The 25,802-nt window shown below is 36.0% G+C and overlaps 6 protein-coding genes across 9 annotated transcripts; 3 read left to right on the plus strand and 3 right to left on the minus strand.

The window, feature by feature from the left end:
* The first annotated feature begins 122 nt into the window (after nt 1-122).
* LOC136412187 (zinc finger protein GLIS2 homolog) lies at nt 123-4,693 on the plus strand. Of its 2 annotated transcripts, XM_066395173.1 has the most exons (4): nt 123-371; nt 3,362-3,512; nt 3,581-3,810; nt 3,867-4,693. In XM_066395173.1, exons 2-4 carry the CDS (start codon nt 3,363-3,365, stop codon nt 4,522-4,524), a joined length of 1,038 nt encoding a protein of 345 aa, XP_066251270.1. In that variant the 5' UTR covers nt 123-371; nt 3,362; the 3' UTR covers nt 4,525-4,693. The 2 variants fall into 2 exon arrangements, with proteins under 2 accessions (XP_066251270.1, XP_066251261.1); XM_066395164.1 differs by lacking the exon at nt 123-371 and having other exon boundaries at nt 3,156-3,512; nt 3,867-4,692.
* A 1,568-nt stretch (nt 4,694-6,261) lies between these two features.
* m-cup (mann-cup) lies at nt 6,262-10,627 on the minus strand. Of its 2 annotated transcripts, none has more exons than XM_066391686.1 (6): nt 10,472-10,627; nt 10,022-10,417; nt 9,602-9,953; nt 9,173-9,544; nt 8,793-9,116; nt 6,262-7,365 (listed from the first exon to the last, which is right to left on the minus strand). In XM_066391686.1, the coding sequence occupies exons 2-6, from the start codon at nt 10,356-10,358 to the stop codon at nt 6,780-6,782; spliced, it is 1,971 nt and encodes a 656-aa protein (XP_066247783.1). In that variant the 5' UTR covers nt 10,359-10,417; nt 10,472-10,627; the 3' UTR covers nt 6,262-6,779. The 2 variants fall into 2 exon arrangements, with proteins under 2 accessions (XP_066247783.1, XP_066247792.1); XM_066391695.1 differs by having other exon boundaries at nt 10,022-10,424; nt 10,472-10,626.
* A 276-nt stretch (nt 10,628-10,903) lies between these two features.
* On the plus strand, nt 10,904-11,827 carry ND-SGDH (NADH dehydrogenase (ubiquinone) SGDH subunit). Its single transcript, XM_066391999.1, has 4 exons — nt 10,904-11,068; nt 11,183-11,394; nt 11,447-11,553; nt 11,602-11,827. Exons 1-4 carry the CDS (start codon nt 11,008-11,010, stop codon nt 11,750-11,752), a joined length of 531 nt encoding a protein of 176 aa, XP_066248096.1. The 5' UTR covers nt 10,904-11,007; the 3' UTR covers nt 11,753-11,827.
* Nucleotides 11,828-11,890: 63 nt separating this feature from the next.
* LOC136410059 (ADP-ribosylhydrolase ARH3-like) lies at nt 11,891-14,336 on the minus strand. The gene is made up of 4 exons (XM_066391992.1): nt 14,121-14,336; nt 12,402-12,906; nt 12,169-12,352; nt 11,891-12,114 (listed from the first exon to the last, which is right to left on the minus strand). The coding sequence occupies exons 1-4, from the start codon at nt 14,311-14,313 to the stop codon at nt 11,908-11,910; spliced, it is 1,089 nt and encodes a 362-aa protein (XP_066248089.1). The 5' UTR covers nt 14,314-14,336; the 3' UTR covers nt 11,891-11,907.
* Nucleotides 14,337-14,687: 351 nt separating this feature from the next.
* Nucleotides 14,688-16,649, plus strand: CCT7 (chaperonin containing TCP1 subunit 7). 2 transcript variants are annotated; one of them, XM_066392877.1, is made up of 4 exons: nt 14,688-14,705; nt 14,838-15,748; nt 15,814-16,118; nt 16,174-16,649. In XM_066392877.1, exons 1-4 carry the CDS (start codon nt 14,703-14,705, stop codon nt 16,572-16,574), a joined length of 1,620 nt encoding a protein of 539 aa, XP_066248974.1. In that variant the 5' UTR covers nt 14,688-14,702; the 3' UTR covers nt 16,575-16,649. The 2 variants fall into 2 exon arrangements, with proteins under 2 accessions (XP_066248974.1, XP_066248965.1); XM_066392868.1 differs by lacking the exon at nt 14,688-14,705 and having other exon boundaries at nt 14,754-15,748.
* A 45-nt stretch (nt 16,650-16,694) lies between these two features.
* opm (opossum) lies at nt 16,695-17,581 on the minus strand. Its single transcript, XM_066392900.1, has one exon. The coding sequence runs from the start codon at nt 17,455-17,457 to the stop codon at nt 16,768-16,770; it is 690 nt and encodes a 229-aa protein (XP_066248997.1). The 5' UTR covers nt 17,458-17,581; the 3' UTR covers nt 16,695-16,767.
* Between the last annotated feature and the right edge of the window lie 8,221 nt (nt 17,582-25,802).

The following is a 25,802-nucleotide window of genomic DNA, read 5'->3' on the forward strand; positions in this document are numbered from 1 at the left end:
GATTCACAGCGTGATTGTTACTAACTTTGAACATTGAACGGTCACGTATTGTTTACAATCTTTCTCAAGGAAATGAACATATGGCAACAATTGTTACGCGCATTGCGGATTATGGCCCGCCACTGATCGTCATGTAACATGTGCTTTTTTATCCAACCAAATAAAAAAAGAGGCGACACCCGCTGCCAGTGGTCGGACCCATGCAGGGGACAAACTAATAACAGTTCACTTCACCCATAGAGGCCCAGTAGTTTTTTAGACCCTCTGCCTAATACATCATCAACTGTCTCTTACCTGAGATACTCCAGTTCGGTTAAAAATTAATACAACTGTGCTAATTTGTTATCGGTACAACCCAGATGTCTTCTATGGTAAGTTCATTTTTCGGATGTGAATTGGCGCAACATTGTGTAAATACTTCACAGTGCGAGAAGTCCAAAACCAGTTGAAAATGGAAAACAACTAGTCGCACTTATCATTATTTGGTTATTTACATAAGGCGCAGTTATTAAGGGTCGCTATCAGTACCACCAGCAGAGATAAGGCTGATGATATTCTTCGGAGAATCGATGGAGGTCGGTGCGAAGTCAACCTTTGATAATGTTTTTACTCGAGCTATTCGATTGATTATTACTTCCGAAGTAATGCTTGTAGAACGTTTTTCTTCTGTGAGGACGTTTTAGTAAATTTGCCGAGATAGGAAACAGCTATTTTAAACCCCTCGAATGCTACCGTCAAAACAAACAATTAAACCTGTGGTATTTGACGTCAAATTCAATATTAAACACGCTTTTTCCCACTGGTTATCTGCATTTAATTGCGCCGCCACAGTATCTATAGCGTCTGTACGAAAACTTTTATCTGCATTTTTGATTGTTCTATCGCGCCGCATGGGGCAGACAGAAAGTACTTATAAATCCGGTAATAACTGGTGCTGTGTAAACAAAAATTCGCCACTAAAATTATTCTACAAATGCATGAAATCGCGTGAAAACATTAGCTATTCAGATTTGAGGTATTCGCTGATATTGCAGCACGCTACTAATTTCAGAGGTGACGCCCTACTGCGAACAGATTGTCAAGGAGGTGCGCTAATTAGTTAGAATTTTTCCGGCGAGGAAAAGTTCGTTTTCAGAGAATGACCCGGTGGCATGACAAAACCATATATTTTTTCACTTAACAGAACCATCAAATCACGAGCACCGTGCGTGCTTATCAAGGATGAATTACGTACTTTCAATATATTATAGCCGGTAAAGTAACAGCTTCACCTCAGAGCCCCTTTTCGGTGGTGTTCAGAAAAACACCTAAAAAATCATCAAATTACGACACATTACATCAGACGCCCAAAAATAGCATCGGCTAATCCCAAATCCATCATTGAAAACACCCAAACACAAACATCTTATAATCCCCAAGAAATTCCCGTCTCGTCTTAAGTCCACAGAAAGCTTAAGTCCAACAAAGCGGCGACAGAAAATAGTCCAAGTGATAAGAGGGCCAACCGATCCGGTTCGGCCCGGTTACAGGGTCAAGCACTAAGCTTGTTCTCCGGCTTATCAAACCCCCATGACAAGGAGAAGCATTGGTACCGGTTCGAACCAGATCGACAGACGTAACCGAGCCATAATGTAAATAGGATCGCGACTTTGTCCCCCCCCCCACCCCTTGTGTGGTTTGTACAGAGATGGATTTAATAAGTAAAATAAATTAGGCAAAAATTCGAGAAAATGCTTGGCCAAATTTCTCCATTTTTTAAATAATTGTTTAATGCGCAAGTACACTACGCATACATTGACAGTGGGCGACAAGCTGCGCAGCATAGATGATTAGGCGTCTATTATTAAAATAAGTATGGAAAATTTCTGTTTTGGTCTTTCTATTCTGAATTAAATCGAAAGTTTTCGAAGGACTCCGCAATCCTGAGCGAATAGTCTTTTAAAATTCTATGACTTTCCATGAAATTTTGTTGAAGTAATTTATGAGAAATTCCCCCCTCCCTCTTCTTGATGCTCTATGAATTTTGAGGGAGTCGTACACGTTCCAACATTTTTCAGGTGTGAAAAATAAACAAATAAAATTAATATAAAATAAAAAAATGAAATTAAATAAATATTTTTTAATCGGTACTGTTTAATATACATCCCGGTCCAAATGCGGCTTACACACATGAATATCTTGAAAACTGCAAGGAATAGAAACATGGTTAAATTAAAAAAGTTGAAGGAAATTTAATTCTAAGTCGTTTTGGAAAAGCGTACCGTTTTTATCATTGACATCGATGATTGAGCGGATGTTCTTCAAGAAGTACCTACGGGCATGCGGCAGACTAAAGAACACACAGCCGGACTGAATACCAAAAAGCTGAGGATTCTTCGCTTCGAAAGAAAGAATATCCGCTTTCATGCGCGCTAGAATGTAGTACTTGGGACAACCAATCGTACTGTTCAACGAGATCAAGACACTCCAAGAGTCTCATTGGCTTCGTCAAGTCGCGGGGACTACTGTTATATATATATATATATATATATATATATATACATAAATCCACTTAAGTGGGACGTGACGGGCCCACCAAAGTGACTTATGCGTGTTGAACACTTAAGTACCTCCCGCTTTTATCTCATTTATTCAACCAACCTTACGTTTCTACAAATTTCCATTTCAATTCATCAGAACTGGAGTTTTCCAGATTATAAGTTTTGCAAATAACTTTAGTTGGATCGTTTTAGTGACATCGTGAAACTGAAAGTTTATTAATAAAAGTTAAATATTATGCTTCTTAAACCCCTGATTTTTAGGATCAAAACTGGAATTTTTTAATTTCAAAGTTTTTAAAAAATTTCCATCGTCTTCAATAAAAGTCATTTGGGAACGGAGCTAACAATATTTTTACGTTACCCGTATATAAGATCTGTCAATTGTTTTGAAGAACTGTGTTCGAAAATTTTCACTTGAGTACTATTTTTCATTAAAACACATTTCACATTTTTTTCTTTTTAAACTCTTTACTTTTCCAGGAAAATGAGAAACATAGTGTGTTACCATCAAATAAAGAACTAAAAACTATTCTAATGAATCAAAACGAGAATTTCCATCATCTCAATAATTAGTATGCAAACCCAGCCCTGCAAAACCAAATACACCAGCCTTATCAGTCACGACACGATTAAGAGCTAAAATGTATTTTTAAGCTCATAACCAGTTTAGCTTCAAATATGCTGGATTTTGACAAAGCGGTTTATTGCATCGCAGACGCTCAGTGTATAAACGTTTATTAAATTACATTGTTTTGTTCTATTACTAGCAATCATTTAGCTATAAACACGACAACAATAACAATGTTTCTGCCCTTCAACAGAATGATCGTGGGGCAACCGATCCACTACTACTACTACCCCTACGAACATTCCCCACCGCTGGTGGAATCGAGCTTCCATCAGTATTTCCCGCATTCAATGGACCACAATGAGGACTACCCCATGATCACATCACCTAGTAACAGTACTCAGGTAATAATTTTTTTTTAATCTGCTTAGAAAATATACATTACATTTTCATTACGTGGCAATTTTTGCAGAGCGACAGTGACAATTCAGTATCCAGCATTGAGGTACCTTCTCATTCCATTGAAATACCGAAAAAAGAGGAGAAGAAGCAATGCTTGTGGAAGAATTGTGGGGTCATATTTCAGTCATTAACTGAGTTGGCTAATCACGTATCACAGTGTCATTCAGCAGGAGGGCCTGATGGGTTGTTCCATTGCGGATGGGAGGGATGCAGCAGGAACAACAAAGGGTTCAATGCTAGGTAAGATCGGAAGTTCCTTTTTTTACATCTAACATTACTAAAAACTACTTTTGCAGGTACAAGATGCTGGTCCACGTGAGGACCCACACTAACGAGAAACCTCACAAATGCTTCCAGTGCGATAAATCATTTTCTCGTGCAGAAAACCTCAAAATTCACTCCCGCTCTCATAGCGGGGAAAAACCGTACATCTGCCCAGTTCCAGGCTGCGGCAAAGCTTACTCCAACTCCAGTGACAGATTCAAGCACACTAGGACCCATTCGGTGGAAAAACCTTATAGATGTAAAGTCTCAGGTTGCCCCAAACGGTACACCGATCCCAGCAGTTTAAGAAAGCACGTCAAAACCTACAAGCACTTTGCATCTGAGTCCATCAACCATATGGAAGTAAATCTTGATGTTTCTTCCAAGCGGCAAGAAACGAAAGAGAATCGATCATATTTTGAAGCACATGTAGAGAATCGAGTGTCTGTCATAACCGCTGTCAACAATGTCAAAAACAGCGATAGCTACCACAAAGAGTCACCAACAAATGCGCCCTCTGATGAAGACATTATAAGATTTAAAGCGGTAATTGACATTAAAGATGACAGGTACGGCTTCGTGGAGAGGTACGAGAGTAAAAAGCTGTACAGACCTTACGAACTGGACGATGAGAAGGTATCCATGGACGTGGACAGGCCTCTGGATCTCAGTATTAGGAGAGATATTTAAGTCACGTTAAGAGTTAACGAATAAAGGCTGTAATAGGGCTGCTTGTGGTTGGTTTGTGTGTTTTTTCAGTATTAAGTGTGGTTTGAATTTTTTTTTTTGATCGAGTGTTTTTAGGCTTAAGGAATTGTGATATTTAAAGTTAATGATGTAAATAATATAATATTTGATCGTAAAAAGTCTGTTTTATTAATCGGTGGTTTGTTGAGAGATGCCCCCCAATTTTATAGTTTTCCTATATAATTCCAGGGTTTGATGTATAATTATTTGGCCCTGGAAGATAACATCGTTTATAACTTTCACTTCTACACATTCATAAAAATCATTCATGCACACTTCTGTTTTAATAAAATGTTTAGAAATCAACAAAAGTTCGGTTCGTTGAAATTTTATCGGTCAAGAAATTGAATTGATCGCAAATTGCTGATAAGTTGAAGTCTTTGTGAAACGTGTTAATTTAAAGTCAACTTCGCTGGACTACTAACGTTATGGTGTTTTTAGGTGTGTTTAAAATATTAATCTTCAGTGGTCAGTGATTTGTGAAGTGTTGTAAAATGTTATATACCGATTTTTGAATCTGTACCATAAGTTAAACACAGTGCTCATGCCAGTGCAAAAGACAAACTGGAAAGAAGACAAAGCGCCATGCCTATCAAACAAAGAAACCATATTGCTTTAACGGCTTTCTTTACAATTTTATTTGAATCTATCAACAATGATATCGCCCTAAGATTGGCTGCGTCGCACCTTTCACGATTCTTATATCAAGAAATGACTATAGTCCTCTTCAACATAACAGGAAAGCGCAACCGGACAGTAAAACGTATTTACGGCATTCACAATCAATTCATTCACACTTGCCCATCCACTCCTTTTTTCTCTACTCTGTCAATGCAAGATTTGTAGTACATTTCTCTGGTCACTTGGATGCATACACTGATTTGAATTTCAACAAATACAGATTGAAAAATTCATTGTAAGAACAAGATTCCTATTGTGATGAAAACATCTCACATCCTAAAGATACCTTATGGCTCTGAAAAATCATGGTTTCTTATTTTTCACTTTTATATTTCTGAGCAGAAACGAGTACTTAGAGAAATTTCGCATAAAATTCCTAAACGGAGTCGAGATTATATGATAAGATAGCCCAGAGCTTACTAAAACTGTTAAGTACCTTTCAAATTGAATAAGATAACTAGTCAATTCAGTCTCTCAATAATTGAAACTGAAAAGTGGTAGTGTGTCTGTAAAAATGTGTCGAGTGTTTGCTTTCTGTACCGCGATGTGACGTCACGAGATTTTTTCTGTATCCTAAAGTTCAAACTTCTGTAGTTCAGGAACCACCAATTTTGGAAATACAGGTTGCATGGTGCCTGAGTAATAAAATTAATAAAATTACCGATTGTCATCTCAGTTGTTTTTTGCGGTTTAAAAAAGAACTGTCAGTTAATTAGTGTATTTAAGCATACTAATTAATTAATTTGTCCGTAGCATAATATCCCCTTGAAGGCTTTTAGGAATGACGATAGGACAGAAATAAGTCTGAAGCTACCTTACGCAGATTATTGCCCCTTTTGTAGATGATAATTAATAACGCTGTTTTGAGCGCAAAATGAAATGGTTTGACTTTTATTTACCATAGCTGAGAGGTTTTATTGAGCTAGGAATTTCAAGACATAAACTGATACTTATATATTAATATTAGATTCATATCACGCGCACACGTGGCACCTCGTTGGGTGAGTTGGCTCTAGTGGGAATATTTAAATTGAAACGCTTTTCTAAGGGCAAAAAAATCATCATGCAGTTTGGCGGGGGTCAGTTCTACTAATGGTTAACCCCTCGGAAATATCTAAGTGCATTTTCCTAACAATATCACAGACATATCTACACATACTACAATACCAAGGCACGCTCGAGAACACAATAAATGAGTTTAAGTTTGTAATGTTTAGCGTGGACGCAAAAATAAATACAGTGAATATGAAATAAAAGCGCAAAATGGAAATTTATCAGTAAATCTGCTTTGCGGCCGTTCTGTCGATTGCAATAAAAGATGTGAGAGAATGATTTGAAACGAAGGCAAACACACACAACTACTATGAGGACTAATAGCCCTATCGACATTGATCTACATTGTTTACCTCAATGAGAAAAGAATTTATAAAAAACACATATCAAGCGCTAAAAAATAAAGGCGTTATTAAGATAAAAACAATTTACAATATTTCAGATTCGAGTAAATAAGAAATATATTAATTGGGATAGTTGGCGTGTTCATGTGACTTGATGAAAGCTTCTAGAGTCTTGGGCACCTGGTCCACATAGGGGATATTCAACTTGACAATTTGCGAGGCGCACATACACTTCAAACTAATATAATTCACTAAACTAATGTCAGTCTTCTCAGCAATCATACAGTTGTTTGCTATTAGACCTACAATAGCATGCAAAGGGGTATCCCCTTGCCCATCAGGCTGATCCAAATGTGCTCCGTAATCGAGTAAAAGCCCAATCAGCTCAGACGAATAATTGTAAGCCATCGCTGCCACGTGAAGGGGAGTACGACCCAAGTCGTTTTTCGCGTTCACGTTTGCACCGCACTGCAATAACAATCGCACAACGCTCTCCCTTGGGAAAATCATAACGGGTTCCTCGTCTAAGAAGTAACTGGATCTTATGGTGTTTAATCTAGATACGCAGAGGTGTAGTATGGAATCTCCAGCTGTGAGGCATTTTATGTTAATTTTGATGAGGCCTCGTAAGAGGTCGCAGACTAATTCCTTGTTGGAGGGTGTTTTCGCTGTTTCGATCATTAAGTAGATTAAGTGTGTAACGCACCTAAGGCAGAAATGGAAAAATCAAGTTTGAAATATGAGGAAAATGGGACAATGTGATTGAAGAAAATAAATATGAAATGCAGAAACATGCAGTCATGTACAGTTTTTCCGCGAGAATGTACAAATGTGTACTCCCCTTAATATGTTTATTTGAAGACACAAAAATGTTAACTTTTAACAGGCTGCATTTAATTTTACCGTAAATCTTGAATGATCATTGTCATGTCATTTAATAGCTTTAGTGGAGAAAAAAATACAGGGTATTTTCAAAAAGTTCCCATTTTCTTGTTTTCCTGTATTGCGGGTGTTCGTCATTCGATTTTAACGAGATAAACTGACCAAAAGCGCATTGAGCACAAAATTAGTAGCGTAGAGCTGTAGTTCATAAAATTTCGCTTCGGATTGCGCGTAAAATAATATTATAATTAAAAATGTATGTATCGCTCTGGCGCTTCGATCAAAATCAATAAATAAATCACAATAAATCAAAAACAGTTATTCTGGCGGTTTTTTTCAGTACCTTCCAAATATTGAATCTGAACGATGCCTGCATGATCTCTCAACTGTGTTTGTTTTCTCAAGGTGTTCTAGATGAACAACTTTTTATTTTGATAATAATACGATTTCGCATACAAAATATGGGTATGCATTCTGTTAAAACATTGTTCACCTTTTTGTCTAAACCATTGATATTTTGTGGATTGTATTTTGTTTTTTTACATTCTTAGTTTGCTGTATAAGGCCTAATTTTAAATTTATCATCTTTAATGGTTTATCCATATGTGCACGTTATGTCTGGTACAACTTGATTTTAGCACTATTCCAGCGTAACCTTTTCTTTAACGAATTAAGTTTTTTCATCATCCTACATCGGCTAATTTCATCGCATATATTGTCTGTCCGGCGGTTAACTTTGAGTTGGACAACATAGTGATGCTGTAATTATTAGGTAGGTAAGACAACCTATATATTTTTAACTAATTAAATAGCATTATTTTTTAAAGTGTAAGAAAGGACCGCGACGTTTCACATTGAACCAATCAGAAGTTTCCTACATATTTTACACTTCTTTACACTTGGCGTAATTTTCAACAAGATTTTTTTGAGCAATGTATAAAAAAGTTTTTGAAGTCAATTTACCTAACTCTGTTCAAGAATATCTGCGTGACTGAAAAACCTCTTCAAAAAGGTCTTGTATTTTCTGTCCAGTGAAGATGACAAGTAAGAAAAATGGCTCTATATGAGTTAAGCATGCAAAACAAGGATTTTTCAACAAGCAGTTTACTAGACAATTTCAAAAGATATATGCAAAATTAATGAATGTCAGGTCCAATATTGACTGACAATAATGTGATTCTATACCCAGCACAAATGAGACCAAAAATCCCAGAAGCAAAGAAAATACATGAGATCAAAATAAAAACTTACTTGACAGTTTTCTCAAAAAAATCTAATTGCCTCTTGTACTGTGGTTTCACTAACAATAGCGTCCTAGTGTCCTGAAGACTGCTGCTCAGGAGCTTAAAAGTCTCCACAATATCATGGAACCGTTGCTCTGTATTGTTAATCTCATTCTGTATGGATTTTACATTAAAATCAACCATAAGTTTCACTAGAGCCAAGGCAGTAAAACATGTATCTGTGTAGAGAATTGTGTCTTTTTCAGTGCGTACTTGTAATGCCCTACGCCATATTTCTATACATCGTTGATACCGCATTACATCAGCGTAAGATGCGCCTCTATACATTAACCTGCATTTTATGTCAATAAATTTTTTTAAAATAAACATAAAATATAGGGACTTTACCTAAAAATTGTGTCTTTATGATGGGTGCCTAAAATTCTCTCTGCAACTAGCAGACATTGAATCCTGATTGTGTCCAAATCCATTGTCAAAATCTCCTCCTCAGTCTCAAATTCCTTTTGGTTTCTATAACATTCCTGCAGAGGCATTACAGGTTGCTTTGGATGTAATCCATTCTCATCCCTGATTTTGATGGCATGTCGCCAGTATTGTAGACATACAGAAACATCACTGAATTCATCTACGAATGTGGCTCCCAACAATTCTTCCGCATCACAAATTCTTTGAGGCGGAAAAGTAAAAGTTCTAACAAGATATTCATAAATCCAAGTTGCACCTTTTAAACAGGCCATTTGAAGTGCATCATCTCCATATCTAACTTCATCAAAAAAATATAATAGCTTTTATTAATATAAAAGCACCTAACAGTACCTAGATTTAGCATTATAATCAGCTCCATATTTTAGTAACAACTTGGTAGTCTCCAATCGGTGCTCTTGAATAGCATAATGCAGGGCAGTTTTATTTTGGATGTCTTTAGCATTCACATCAGCCCCATGCTTCAACAAAAAGTGACACAAATTGGGGCTTTGTACTGAGTTTATCAGACAAGTGCCTCCATTGTGGTTGGACTTGTTTATATCCGCCCCATGTAAAACCAAATATTTAACCACTTCAAAATGAGTCATAAAACAAGCTGATCGTATGGGAGTGGACCCACTGTCTGATACTGCATTTACATCAGCCCCGGAGCGTATGAGAAGTTTGACTATTGGCAGTTTCCCTACAGGAAATACACAAAAAAACTGAGGTAAGTAAATGAATAAGAGTTTAAAAACGCTGAATTAATACCTGATACTGCAGCACACCACAAGGGAGTAACTACATGATTAGATCTGTCTTCAACTACTTCATAACTGCCTCTTTGCTCCACATCAGCTCCGCAAGTGTTAATCAAATATTCAGCAATTTCTTGCTGGCCCTTTTTACATGCTTTAAACAGGGGAGAGCAGCCTTGTTTTACGCGATTTACAATTTCTTTTCTTCCTTTGATTGAAAACTTTTCTAATTTGTTTCTCAAGGCGAATGATAATCTGGCACCTGGATCGGAGTTGTTCACTTCATGGACTAAATCATGGAATAGGGTGTCTTTTTCGCTGACAGAATCAAGTTTTGTATATTTCCACATTGTATGGGAGTTTAACAATGCTATTTTTGACACAAATGCTTGAAAAGCAGCCACTGCCACTGAAAACTACACATTACGTTTCATGGTTTTTTGGGTTAGTAATTCATACTTACATGGCGAAAACAGGTATAGAGTACTAGAAATTTTTTACTTGTATCAATTATTGGAAATTCAGAGACTATTTTTCAAACAATAGTTCTGGAAAAACCTAAATTGTAGTTATTTTTCCACTTTCCAATCTTCCACTTCCATTTTGAAATTCGCTGTCAACAAGCTGTTATTGGTGGTGTTGAAAATTGAACAGCTGTTTTTTTCTTACATATCGCTAATGTATCAAACAAGGATGCAAATAGAACGAACTGCAAGTCAGTCTTCTGAGCGGTAACGAAGAAGTGAATAAGAAGTCACGTTATATATTCTGTTACGCACAATATAGTCTTAACTAGACTATTCCAGTTCAGTGTTACCTAATAGAGAAGGACGTAAACATTCATTACTTCTCTTGTCCGAATACGTCACTCATTGGCATTAACCATTTACAACCTCAAAATCAAAACGTCGGAATAAATTATTTTAATTTTTTTTATGTTAAAAAGCATTTAGAATTTCAGAAATATAAAATAGTAATTATTTAACAGAAAAACAAAAAATGACGTTATTGAGCAAACTTAGACCTCTATTTAAACATCTGAAATCAGTCTCTAGAGCTGGTAAGGGAATGCTACTTACTTTGGGGCTTATGTAATGCTTAATTTTAGGTTGATTTTTTGCTTTAACAACACAAATTTTTATACAAATACTTTACAAAGATGTTCAATTTGCAGCCACAAATCGCCAAATGTCTGAGCACCGAACGCTTTCTTTGGAGCCTTCAAGATTCCAATGGACTAAATTCAAAGATTATATCCATTTCTATGTTTTGCTGGGAATAATCCCTTGCTCCCTTTTTGTTACTGGTATGAATGTATTCATTGGTCCAGGCACTCTTTCTGAAATTCCTGAAGGGTACACTCCAAAGTACTGGGAATATTATAAGGTTTTAAATTACTTAAAACTTAATACCATTCTTAATTAAAAACCTACTTTAGAATCCTGTTACTCGCTTCTTGACAAGATATTTATTCAACAATCCTCAGCAAGACTATGAGAAATTTTTGACCTACATTTTTGTCGAACATGAGAAAATAAGGCTAAGGTATGGTTAAGTTTTCTTTTGATTGAAATCTTAACAGCCAACTTGTAGGCAATTGGAAAAAGAAATTGTGCAAAAAATGGGAGAACGCTTCGATTATCAGGCCTACTACTTTAGACCACCCGCAGTTAAGTATTATAGGCTGGTCAGAGAAGGGTCTGATGAGGTTGAAAAGCTGGATGACCCACTTCCCAAAGAGTAATAGATATGTTATGATTATATCTTGTAGATATGTATTGTAGATTATTGTTTAATTAAGGATTGATTGATGTAAAATTACTAAATTAACAAATACAGTGATAAACTCGTGAAAAAATCTAGGTGCATTAAAACACAAATGATGTTTCTGGCAAGATTTCAAGCCATTTTTACATAGTTTTCATACAATTGGTCTGCTAGTGAAATTACTTCCTCATACTTTTCACAGTGTTTCATTATAGCTTTGTTAATTACATCTTCCCCATAGTAAGCCCCAGCTATAGCCCCAGCCATACAAGCTATAGTGTCAGTATCACCTCCTAATGTAATTGCATATTGCAATGTCCGTCTGAAAGGATTTTTAGTCTAAAAACAAAGTTTTAATATATCCTAAAATTTAAAAGAAACTACTTATCTTACGTTTATTTTTGGAATTACATGTAGAGCTCTAAGAAAACAATAAATTGCTGTAGGGACAGACTCATAAGCACTGATCCCATTACCAAGGGAATAAATAACTTCATCATCTAAATCATTTGAATGTTCCCTATTTAAAAGTTTTCGAACAACTTTCATTTTCTCATAAAAGGGAGTTTGATCTTCCCTTAAAATGTTTAATTAGTTTTGAGGATTATTTGATTACAAAAACATACAAGTCTTTGTCATCATCAGCTGAAGACTCTATATCTTTAATCCTGGTTAATAATGAATCAATATATTTATCTCTATCGAGGACCGAATCGGCAACAAATGCCTCACAGATAGCTGCGCTTTGCAACAAAGCTCCATTTATGGCAAGAGCATTAGAATGGGTAATTTTTGACGTCCTAACCACAATATTTGTCATGCGTTCGTCATTGCAGAACAAAAGGGGTATAGGGGCAATACGCATAGCACTACCATTACCATATGACCCATTACCATTAAACTGATCTTTGGCAGGCTTAAAAATGTCAGTATACTTTGTGTTCTTTAGTTTATCAAACACAACAACCACATTTTGGCCATAGCCTCTATTAGGCTCTTGAAAGAAACTGTTGACAAATAACCGAGCCAAATGTCGTAAGGAGTCCTCATGTTCAGGATCTGGTTTGTCAAGTAAATATTTGACTATGCTTAACATCATTGCTGTGTCGTCTGTATATTTTTTAAAGGGACCTGAAAACGAAGATTGCCTATGAGATATTCTTTATGGATAAATGTATAGAGTTAATGATATAATGATAATAATAAAAATAATTCATTGGTGTCAACGTACAATATAGTATTTAGACAAGAAATTCATACAATCTCTCACAAGTAATAGCTCTTTAACCCTTTGCTTCAAATTAGAGTATGGTAGATCTTTATGTGATATTGGAAGTTTGCTAAACAAGTGTATAGCAAGCCATCAGGGCCATTTCTACATCTTAACAGCCAGCTATATATTGGCACTGTGTAGTGTTGTTGCGAGTGTTCTGTTCATACATGATCCTCTGACATCATATGCGTAAGGCGTTCTATTGATTTTGATACAAAACATTCTCCTCAAGCACTCTTGGGATTTCTGAATTCTCAAAAGTACAGTTTACTTTATAAGGAAGGCTAACAATAACTCTGAGAGCTCGTCTTTGCAAGTCAAGAGTTCCATCGTCTACAAATTGCAGCTCTGTGCAAGATTCACATAAGAGAGGAGACAGTGAAGGATATGCTTGCTTCAGTATCTTTAAGAAGACTCCTTGGTACAAGTTCACATGAACACAAATACCTTTACAGATACTTTTGCTAAGGTACTCTATGTGTCTATGCTAAGTTAGTTTCATGTCCAAAGAAAGTGACTAAAATCTCCCACTCTTACCTACATTAGGTGGCAGGTTTGTAACTACAAAAGACATAGACCTCATTCAGAAACTATCCATTAGAGTCAAACCATGCCTTCACATGTGATTCCACTCTTTTCAGACACATACAAATTTTAAGATGATCTGTGAGGCTTAAATCTATCAAACATAAGTTGTAATCATTTCTTAGCAAAAGGATTTTATTATCTATGCAGTTATTTTTGTTCCAAATATTCAACTCCAATAAATTTGCAATGTTTGTAAAAAACCTGATCCCACATCACTAATCATTGACTCAGAGATTATTGAATTACCCACAATATATATATATCATCTGCACTGACCCCAAAATCTAGTAATTTTGGATCAAACAATAAAGAAGCAGAAGGACATGATGAGTAAAACTAAATTAAAATACATTTAAACCAATAGTAAAAATCTTTCATTTAGGATGCTAAAATCGAACCACAATTAAATCTTTTGACCAAGGGAGGATTCATACTCTAATGTTATTATCTCACCTCATTACATTTTAGTTGAAATTTTACTTACTTTTGAAGTTTGGATTTTCCATTTTATCAAAATACCTTTGAATAATGATTTTATCGCCACTAGATATTTCCTGGCCTTCAAATGGGGCACCCAGACAATCCCCCATCAGAGATCCCAAAAGGCACCCTCTAAACTTTTTTCTGGCAGTGTCTGCAGACATTTTCAAGTTTAATGTTCTGAAAATATGCGTCATAATTATAAAAATTTTCTTCCTGGAAAATTTTTTAATTTTCTAACCTTTTTCGTTGTTTAGGTTTGAATTCATTTCATTTTTCCCCATTTTCGTCATATTTGAAATATAGAAATGTAAAATTAGTAAACACTCAACCTAGAGTAGATATTGTCTAACTCTAGTGGAGCTTCTAGAAAGAGACACAAACGTAATCGTACTTATCCTCGATATTAACTCATTATAAAAGTCACTATCAACAATGTCAATTCTAGTGTTTCATTGTTTGTGGTTACTGTCGTGGGGAAGTCGAACTTCAACTCTCGAATTTAATAATTAAATTATATTAATTGTGTTGCTTTTAAAGCTTTTAAATCATCAAACGTTCGAACTACAAATTAATTTAAACAAAAATGGTAAGTTAGAATATTCGCCATATATCATGGTGCCTGTAAAATTCATTTTTTTAAATTTGAGGTTAGCCTCGCTCACATTGCATGTCCCCGGTCACACATCTGCATTTTAACGCCTTAATTTTACACTTACAGCAATCTCAAATTTTGCTTTTGAAAGAGGGTACGGACACATCGCAAGGAAAACCGCAGCTTATATCCAACATTAATGCCTGCCAGTCAATTGTAGATGCTGTTCGTACTACATTGGGCCCCAGGGGCATGGACAAGTTAATTGTCAGTAAAAGCAGTAAAGCCACCATTTCCAACGATGGTGCCACTATTCTGAAGTTGTTGGATGTGGTTCATCCCGCAGGAAAGATTTTGGTTGACATTGCCAAGTCACAAGATGCAGAAGTAGGAGATGGTACTACTAGTGTTGTGATCTTAGCTGGGGAATTTCTGAAACATATAAAGTCCTATGTTGAAGAAGGAGTTCACCCAAGAATTATCATAAGGGCTATGAGAAAATGCCTGCATCTTTGCTTGGGAAAGATCAATGAAATTTCAATTAAAATCAATAAATCTAACGCCTCAGAATTCAGATCTTTGCTGGAGAAATGTGCTTCCACTGCAATGAGTTCAAAACTTATCAGCCAGCAAAGAGCCTTTTTTTCAAAAATGGTGGTTGATGCTGTGTTATTACTTGATGATCTTTTGCCATTAAATATGATTGGCATTAAAAAGGTCCCAGGAGGAGGATTGCAAGAGTCCCTTTTAGTAGCTGGAGTTGCATTCAAGAAAACATTTTCATATGCCGGTTTTGAAATGCAACCTAAAATCTATAAAAATTGTAAAATTGCTCTTTTAAACATTGAGCTAGAATTGAAGGCTGAGAGAGATAATGCTGAAGTTCGAGTAGACAGCGTTAAAGAGTACCAGAAGATTGTTGACACAGAATGGAATATTTTGTACAATAAGTTGCAAAAAATTCATGAGTCTGGTGCTAATGTTGTTTTATCCAAGTTGCCTATTGGAGATGTGGCTACACAGTATTTTGCTGATAGGTATATTAAAAATATAAAATAGTGAATTTTATTACACAATAACCAATATACCAAATCAATTTCAGAGACATGTTCTGTGCTGGACGTGTCCCCGATGAAGATCTGAGAAGAACTTTAAAAGCTTGTGGTGGTGCTGTTATGAGTACTGTTCACGATCTGAAAGACTCAGTATTAGGGAAATGTGACTTGTTTGAGGAACGTCAAATTGGAGGTGACAGGTTCAATTTATTCAGGGGATGTCCCAATGCCAAAACTTGCACTCTAATTCTGAGAGGCGGTGCTGAACAGTTTTTGGAGGAAACTGAGAGGTCATTGCATGATGCAATCATGATTGTCAGAAGAACCATTAAAAATGATGCAGTAGTAGCTGGTAAGTTATTTTTATACCCTGATTTAAAGAAATGTATGTAATAATTTTCATTAAGGTGGAGGTGCTATAGAAATGGAGCTCTCCAAAATGCTCAGAGATTATTCAAAAACTATCCCAGGCAAAGAGCAACTGTTAATCTGTGCCATTGCAAAAGCTTTGGAAATTATTCCAAGACAATTATGTGACAATGCTGGATTTGATGGGACCAACATCTTAAACAAACTACGTCAGAAGCATGCTCAAGGGCATCGCTGGTATGGTGTAGACATCAATCAAGAGGACATTAGTGACAATCTTGAATTGTGTGTTTGGGAGCCAGCTATTATAAAAGTTAATGCTTTAACAGCAGCCACAGAAGCTGCATGTTTAATTTTGTCAGTGGATGAGACCATTAAGAATGAGAAATCGGGAGGGGATCAACCACAAATGGGTAGAGGCATGGGAAGGCCCATGTAGATTTTTGTATTAACTCTAGATTAACATTTATTTTCACTTAATCAGTCATAAAATTATCCGGAAGATGTAATTTTTTTTATGAGAAATACATGGAAACTTTGTTTTTCTGTATGTTTATTCACCCAGTACATAAAACACTTAATAAAAATTTACAAAAAAATTGTCTTCACTTAATAATCCCTTTGTGATTTTGTTATTTATTGAAATCTAAAAAACACAACAATTTGTACATTTTAGAGTTATTATCAAAAATACTCTTAACCATTACAATTTGTACTAAACTTACAAAGACCATGGTTGCTAAAACAATAACTGAGTATGTGTTCACTTTAAAAAAAGTTTGTTCTCCAATATTTCTATCTTTGGCTTCAGTCATCTTTATCAAGTCCTGCAGTGTCCTGGCCTTGGTTAAGTGATCCCTCACTGCTTCCACTGCAGCATTGAATAATTCCATTTGCTGGAAATCTGCATTTGATACAGAATTATCAAAACTAATATCTGAATTGTCCCACTGATCATCCTCATCACTGTTATACACAGAGAGTTCAAAAAACACAGTTTTTGTATTGAAGGCACTGAAAGTATTATCGAAGCAAAATTTATAGTCTCCAGCTACTTCTATTTTAACATCATGGTTTTTCTCAGGTTTCTTAAAATCAGCCACTACAATTCTGCCTCGAGGTTCCACCATAGTGAAAGATATGTCTAAATCACCATGTCCTCCATCAATTACTTGATACTCAATCTCAAGCTGATCAGTTGCTTTCAATGTTTGGAAAAAGCAGTCTTCTTTCAACGGTTCTACGTTTACTGTAATACCTATATCCCAGCATAGGATTGAGGGAATTGAGATGCTAAATAAGAGTAAAAGGATACTGGCCATTGTTGGGAGTGGGATATGTGTGTTGATTGGTGATGCTAATTTTGGCTTTGATTGATTAAGTGTGATGAAAGGATATTTGGTATAGTTCGTATGGTGCTATGAAAGTATGACATATTACGTGCTCACATTACTATAAATTCAAGGATATTGGACTTTATTAAAAAAATGTTATATAAAAAAGAAGATATAGTTTTAAATTTCAAATGATTTGAGGTTAGGATTATTAACTAAATGTCAGGGTTTACGGATATATGTCTCTCTCTTTCTCAAAGTATTCGTAGAACTAGGATAGAATCACTGAAGTCGAGCAGGTAAGTCCCACACGTCCTACGCCTGTAGTTCCTTAGCAAACTGCTGAAAAAATATATCGAAAATAGTAGAAAAAGATCTACAGAACAAAATAACGACCGAACAATATTGACCAGAAAAAATTTCAACAGAAATTACATCGAAGAGAAATTCAGAGAATGAAAAGTGGCAGAACTAAAAGGTAATGATTAAAAAAAATTAAGTAGGCAATGAAATATCAGAGATATTTTGTAAACACGTTCATCAATTGCAAATTGATTGAAACAGCAAATGGCTTAATCAACGTCAGTTTGAGGTTTTTGGCCTACTGCAAGTTTTTTTTAATGATCACCCAATGATATTTTAATGATAATATCGATTAGCATTATTAAAGAAAATACATATAGAATTAAAATATTTAGAAATTAAATCTTACAGAAGCGGATTATCGTAAAATTAAATATTTCAGAAAAAGTAACAAAATCGTCGAAATTCCAAAAACAAACTGCGCACGCCTTTTGTTAAGTCTCGTAGTTCGGTATTGCGGTAAGGTAGAACTATCTAGAAGTTATCTCTTCAAACATAGATAGATTTGGCCCCCACAGTTTTTTCCCACTTGAGACCTACGTGAACACTTCTAATGTGCTGAAATAATTAAATTCCCTTTAAAACGATGTATCATATTTCCATATCTAGATCTCTATATTTCGCAAATAAATGAAGTTTTGTATATGGTCTCTATGTACAGGGTGTTTCAATTTGGAGTGTTTTGACAGGAAAAACCTATTTCCTGAGTAGATAGAAGAAAACTGATTTAGGTGTCACGGGCTCAATTTTTGAGAAATGGTTAATGTCAAAAACCATTTCCCGATATCATCACAGTCCACTAAGATACAGACGGTTTTTCGATTTTTGGCCATTTTGAAAACGCAATTTGATAGCAATTTTCATAGCCAACTTATGTAAAAAAAATTAATATGTTATATTTCCGTTATTTTCGGTAATAAATATTAAAGTATATCGTTGAAAAGGGTTTAAAATTGTCTATTTTGTTAAGCCATGGCCACTTATGATTTGTGTTTGAAAAAATGAAATAGCAATTTGTAGGAAAACGGTAACCAGCAGAAAAAGTTTGAGCACTCTATTAGATTCCTCTTAAAAAAGTGTTACAGTAATGTTTTTTTTTGTGCAAAACCAATATATTAATAAATAAGGAAGTTATTGGCGATTTTCAAAATGGCCAAAAACCAAAAAACCTTCTGTATCTTAGTGGGCTGTGATGATATCGAGAAACGGTTTTTGGCATTAACCATTTCTCAAAAATCCAGCCTTACTTAAATCAGTTTTCTTCTATCTACTTAGAAAATAGATTTCTCCTGTCAAAACATTCCAAATTGAAACACCTTGTACATATCAAATTATTTGGATATTTTTAAAGATCGAGCTACAATTTCCGAAATCGACATGAAAAGTAAAATGGCTCACATGCGAGTCAATGGCGTGCGTAACAGATTAAGTCTTAGGATACGTTTATATTGGAAGAGATTTACTTAGTGGCTAGAGGCTAGCAGAGCGCTAAGGGGTTAGCGCCAAGAGTTGTGCTGCCCATATTGAATTTATTTTTATTGTAGTGTGAACGCGATTTGGTCGAAACGGCGATGACAAAATATTGAGATTTTTTGAGTCTTCATAGAGAACGAGAAACGCACACTTCTACAGAGTAGTGCGAATTTTATCCAGTAGATCCTTATGGTATGTGTGAAAAGAATGAACTTACTAACTAAACTTAAAACCAGGCCAATGCAATTGACCTGCTAAAAAAAGGTTCTTAAAAACCAAAAAAACACATGTGCAAGCAACAAGAAAGAACTTTTACCAAAGACTATCCCAGTCTGACATCATGAATTACGGATTACCAGATGGGTCCGCATATGGCCCTTCTTAGAAAGAACCCAAAAATCGCTAAATTCTTGTAAAACGAACAAAAGGCAGGCAGAAACAAAACATTCAAAGTACAAGCAGTGTCGCATCATAATTTCAACATAAAATTGTCCAGAAAATTAATGTTGCTTGAAAATTCGGCTCTACTCTACGACGCACCAAGACCTTATAGGTCGTGTTCGGTTCATGACTTTGGCAAAACTTACTAATATGAACGAATAAAGTCTTAACCAAAAAGACAATGAAATTGGATTGCGTTCATACTAATAGTGCTTTAATCTACCCCGATATTTATTATGTGAGTGGTTCAGTCGTTCGGCAGCGGGTAAATATACCCATAGATAACCGACACACTATTTTTATTATTCACCGCATACAGAGCCATGTAACAGAAAAAAATAAGTCTACAGGTAGTAATTACTTATGTACTTACGTAATACAGCAGATATCTTACCGATATAATTATGTATAAAAAACTCTTGTCATATCCAACTAAACTGTGGGCCAAAAAAGTTTTTATTGAAAAAGTCTGACAATAAAATTCGCGGAAAAGCACCACCGCCTCTTACATAAACTAACTTAAGTCGAACTGTCGCACTTGCCACGACCTTATATGTCTCTACTATTGGTCTGGCTAATGAAAACAAAATCAAGTTATTAGCTGTTAAACTGTAGCATTAGTTGCGCAAGACCATTTTTTTCTGTCAGTCGCAAACATGTTCGAACAGCACGTTAATATCAAATTCTGTGTTAAATTAGGCAAAAGTGCAACTGAAACTTTAGAATTGCTAAGAGTAGCGTATGGCGAGGCTGCCATGAAGAAGTCTGCAGTGTTTGAATGGCATAAGAGATTCAAAGAAGGACGGGAAAACGTGAAAGATGATGTAAGGCCCGGGCGTCCGAAAACTCATCGAACGTGTGAAAATATGAAAAAGGTATGACAACCAGTGAGATCTAATAGACGGCTGAGTATTGCAGAAGAATTAAATTTAGGCAGGGAAGCAGTAAGAAAGATTTTGACCGAAGATTTAGAAATGAGAAAAGTGTCAGCGAAGATGATTCCAAAAATTTTGACTGACAAACAAAAGTAGCGGCGATTTGACATTTGATCTAAATTTTTTTCTCGTTTAGAAGTTTTTTACAGAGTGATTACTGGAGATAAGTACGACCCAGAAACAAAACGACAGCATGTAATGGAAAACAAAAGGATTCTCAAGACCAAGAAAAAAGCGCGAACATCACGATCACGAATTAAAACCATGCTGATTTGTTTTTTTGATCACAGGGGCATTGTCTACTTTGAGTTTATTAAACAAGGGTAAACAGTAAATCAACATTGTTACTTAGAGGTGCTGACAAGATTACGCAATGTTATTCGTAAAAAACTTCCCAAACTTTGGCCAAATGATTGGCTCCTTTATTATGACAATGTTCCAGCACATGATGCCATAACCATTCGCTCCTTTTTAGCTAAGAAACAAATCACAAAGTTGGACTATCCACCTTGTTTCTCAGATTTGGCTCTCTGCGACTTCTAGTTTCACCCAAAAATGAAAAGTGCAATAAAAGGACGCCGATTTTCTGATGTGTCTGACATTCAATGTGGCCAGAATACTAAAGAGCATTCAGGAAGACGAGTTCCAAAAATGTTTTGAACAGTGGCAGCATCGTTTAACAAAGTTTATCGCTGCCCAAGGGAAGTACTTTGAAGGCGATCATAGAAATTAGTTTGTATAGATGCAAATAAAGTTTTACGAGTTCATTCCGGGAATTTTATTGTCAGACCTCGTCTTATACTATTATACATTTCCAATAATATAATTTCTTCTATCAATTTCAGACCATTGATGGTAAGATCCTAATCAGTCTGGGTGGACGGGCCTTATGCAAAGAGAGCAAGCTCACATCAACTCGGCGGGCTCAGCGCCAGGTACTTTCAGGTTTTTCCCATTGCTCATTCATCGGCCTTTTGGGGTTTGCTATCTCCCCCTTCCTCCCTAGAGGTTTGTTATCCAAACTGGGGGGAAGAGGCATCCAGGAAACACTGCACAACGAGTGCGGACAGGTCTTTGATCTCCCCACCTCCCAAACTTTTTTTTGCAGGTGAGGTGAATTCGTTGAGCATTAACCGGAGGACAGTGGTGTTATCGCTTTTATTCAACCTCCGAGTGTGGAATTCACTCTAACGTTTTTAGGGAATGCCCACTAAACATGTTTCCCGCTTTTCACCCATTGTCCATTCTGGAACAACTCTGGTGAAATTACCTCGGTTATTGGCTTCTTTGGAAGTCCGGTTATCTCCTCATTTTACTGATGATCATGTCGTTCACGTTGTTCCAGTCTTCTTCCGATATTAGCATTAGGTTCCACACAGTTTGCATTGTGACCTCTTCGTCGTACCTTTCCGCCGCTGTTCCTTCTGTTGCATAGTTCTCACAATAGAAGGTAGTATGATAGACATCGTGTTTTTCCTAGCAATAGCAACATGTGTGATTTGATTTCTTTGCTATTGTTGTCGAGATCCGCACCGAAAGTGCTATGCCCCGTCATTGCCTGCGTGGCAAAGTAGTTCGTCGCTGACTATTTTTTTGATGAATACCTTTATCCAGCCCTCGTTGGGGTTTTATCTTTCCTGCCACTGCTCCATTAGCTCCTTTCTATGAGTCGTTTTTTCCGCTATTGTTTTTTTTTTTAGGGCTTATCCCTTTCCATTATTTGCAGATCTATTAGCAGGAATCTTACGATTGCTTCCACGACTGCTATCGACATCGTGCGACATACCGAGGAGACCATTATGGCCACTCTTTTATTCACGCCGTCCATGAGGTGACGCTAGGTATTTATTCTGATAACATCATTCCGCATACGTACAACATATAGCAACGTGGAAAAGACGAGGCTTGTCATTAGTCGTCTCTTTAATTGTCGGGAATCATCGATGTTTGGGGCGTTTCCTGCCATCAGGTTGAAAGTTTCCTTCCACCTCCTAACGTTTTTTTTCTCACGAGGAGGAATCTTCTTAAGAAACCCGATGTGGTCTTCTGGCGACCAAGTAGTATGGGATTTGTCCCGGGCAATCTCCCCGCCGCTACTTTCGGCTTTATTATGGCTAAATGTGTCGTGGGTAAGAATCGCCCCTGACATCTATTCATTAAAAACGTCTTGGGTTTCCTTTTTCTCCTAACAAGAACCGCCACAAAGGATTATTTCTGATGGGGGGATTTCCTTCCAGTTACGCATTTTACTGCATGTGTATTTTCCCACGATTTTCTCGTTATGGTGCTAATTATGTTTGACGCACCTATCGTCCTTTCATTTCTTAACATTAATTTCCCGACGTTCTCCTTCCCATCTCGTTAAAATCGAAGCGGAACACATGTCTCGGACTCTAAACCTTTGAGCATTCGAACATGGTGTGTCACTTTCTTCATAGTTCCAACGTTTGTCAGTCTCAGATTTCCCTATTCTTTTCAAATAGGACACGAAGCAACCATGTCCCGAAATAGCTTCGGTCATATAGTAATTTATAATACCTCGCATCTGGCACAAACCACTTCGTCCAGTCCTCGCACATCTTCCAAAGATTTTGCCATTCATTCTCCACCCGTCCTCTCTCAAAGTTTTTACACTTCTCTACTTCTTCACTTCCTATATTCGCTCTCTCCTTAATTTTTAGGTTTATAGCGGGTAGTTTGGTAATTACCTTTACCGCCGCGGTTGTTACTGTACTATACTTCCATTTATTCTAATCCTAAGTGCCAAACTACACAAGCATATTTTCCACAGCGTTTTAAACGCGAAGATTATCCGTCCTAAGAGAAACTGTATCTATAAGCGAGTTAAACTAAATGAACGACATATACAGTAATGGACAAAAGTATATAGACAAACGGCTTTTATACAATACTTCCGCCATAATTAGTTTTATTGAAACCCAAATATAAAATAATTATTTTTCAGTATCTAAATCTTTTGAAATACAAATACATATTCTAATTTTCCACAAGCATTGAGTGCTGCAAAAAAATCATTGAAATGTCGAGGCACAAAAATATGTAGATAAACATAAAATACAATTATTTTAAAACTAATCGACTGAAATACCGCAAACAAATTATATTATTACGTTATTACAGGCTTAATATTTTGTTGCGTAACCATTATTTTTTATTACTTCCTGACACCTTCGTGGCATGGACTGTGAAAGTTTATTGATGTAGGAAATATCGATTGCTTTCCACTTTTCCTCCAAAGCTGTGAAAAGTTCCTTCCATCCTTACTGGAATACTTTTTATCCCTAAGTTGTGTATCCAAATATTCCCACATGTTCTCAATGGGATTTAGATCGGGAGACTGTGATGGCCATTTAAAAACAGCAATTTGTTGATTCCCGAAAAAGTCTTTAGCCACCTTAGAGGTGTGTTTTGGGTCATGATCTTGTTGAAACGTTGATTTCAGGGGCATATGATCCTTCATATAGAGTAACATCACGTTTTCAAGGATATTGACATAAAAATCTATCCATAATGCCTTCAACTCTATACAAAGATTCTATTCCAAATCCCGAAAAACACCCTCAAACCATTACAGATCCGCCTCCACGTTTAACAGTGGAAAGTGTGTATTTAGGATCCAATCTTTTACCACTAGGACGTCTCACATAGTGAATACCATCTGATCCAAACATATTGAACTTGGATTCACCGCTGAAATATACTCTTTTCTACTCACTTACAGTCCAATGAAGATATTGATCGGGGCAAGATCTTATCCATATATATTTTTACCACCTCATAGTCATACCAATTAGTGTGAATTATTAGTGCAGGGGAATAAGGATTGCTTATCAATACGGTGCCATGAAGGTGTGAGAAAAATAATGGGTGAGAAGAGTTATGAGCGTGGGAAGAGTGTGGAATGTGTATGCATTTCGATAATGTAAACACTGCCCTTAAGGGTGATTAAGAAGGGTTTACGTTGGCAAAGAAAGAAATTTATTATTAGGTGAAGATGTTGGGTATTTTCCCAACAGATGTCGACGAGCAAATTCCAAACGGGCCATTCGATTCTTCTTGGATAGAAGAGGTTTTTGCTTGTGCGACGTGCATAATAACCGAGGTTATCTAACTTTCGTTTTATGGTTCTAGTGGAAATCTCCCCCTGACCTGAAGTCCCTGTACTAGAATTTCTTTTTTTATTTCTTTAGGTGTCTTGAACGAGTCTTTAGAGGAAATATATTTTATGAGTCGAATGGCTCTGGGTCCAAGTTTTTTTTGACCGTCCACTTCTCTTTGCTGCTTCAAGAACTCCTTTTTGCTGATATTTCTTAGTAATGGCCCAAATAGCTTTACGTTCCACATTTAAATTTTTTGCAATATCAATTTGTCGCTGACCAATTTTAAACAAATCAATAATTTTTGTTTTCAAATAAAAGGAAATTTGTTTACCACGCGGCATTGTTCCAAATAACTCAAAAATATTTTAAACTATAAATCGAATGCAAAGCACAATAATGTTTAAATTAAACTGATGCAAAATATTTCTTAAAGGATGTTGTCTATATACTTTTGTCCCAAGAAAAAATATATTTTGTGTGTGCCCTCTTGTTTCTTTTTAATATCAGGTACAAATTTCATATCTTTCTTCATTGGTATTTACAACTTTTAAAATGTAAATAAAGGTATTGATACTTTAATAAAATATTTTACTAAAATATCTGTTTGTCTATATACTTTTGTCCATTACTGTACGTTACGTTTATTTTATTCCCGCCGGCGTGAGCGATTAAAACGCTCCGACTTGCGTTGATATCGCCACCGCCGCAACATGCAAAATTTTGTTTACTATAAAACGAACTATACGAGCAGGTGAGTGTATAGTTCTTGTGAAAAATCTTCGACTTTTAAAAATTTATTTACGAAAATAAAAATCGTCATGGATTATATGATATTAAAATTAAAGAATGTTACGATTCGAATTACGAAAATTAAACAATGAAACGAATAAATTTGTAATTTAAAATGTCAAAATGACATCTCATGTCACAAAGAAGACGTCATTGAAAAGACAATTGAAAAACCTTTCAAACAAGGTGTCACTCAACCCCACTTTCTATT

This window comes from Euwallacea similis, chromosome 1, assembly GCF_039881205.1.
Source record: "Euwallacea similis isolate ESF13 chromosome 1, ESF131.1, whole genome shotgun sequence".
Lineage (NCBI taxonomy): Eukaryota > Metazoa > Arthropoda > Insecta > Coleoptera > Curculionidae > Euwallacea > Euwallacea similis.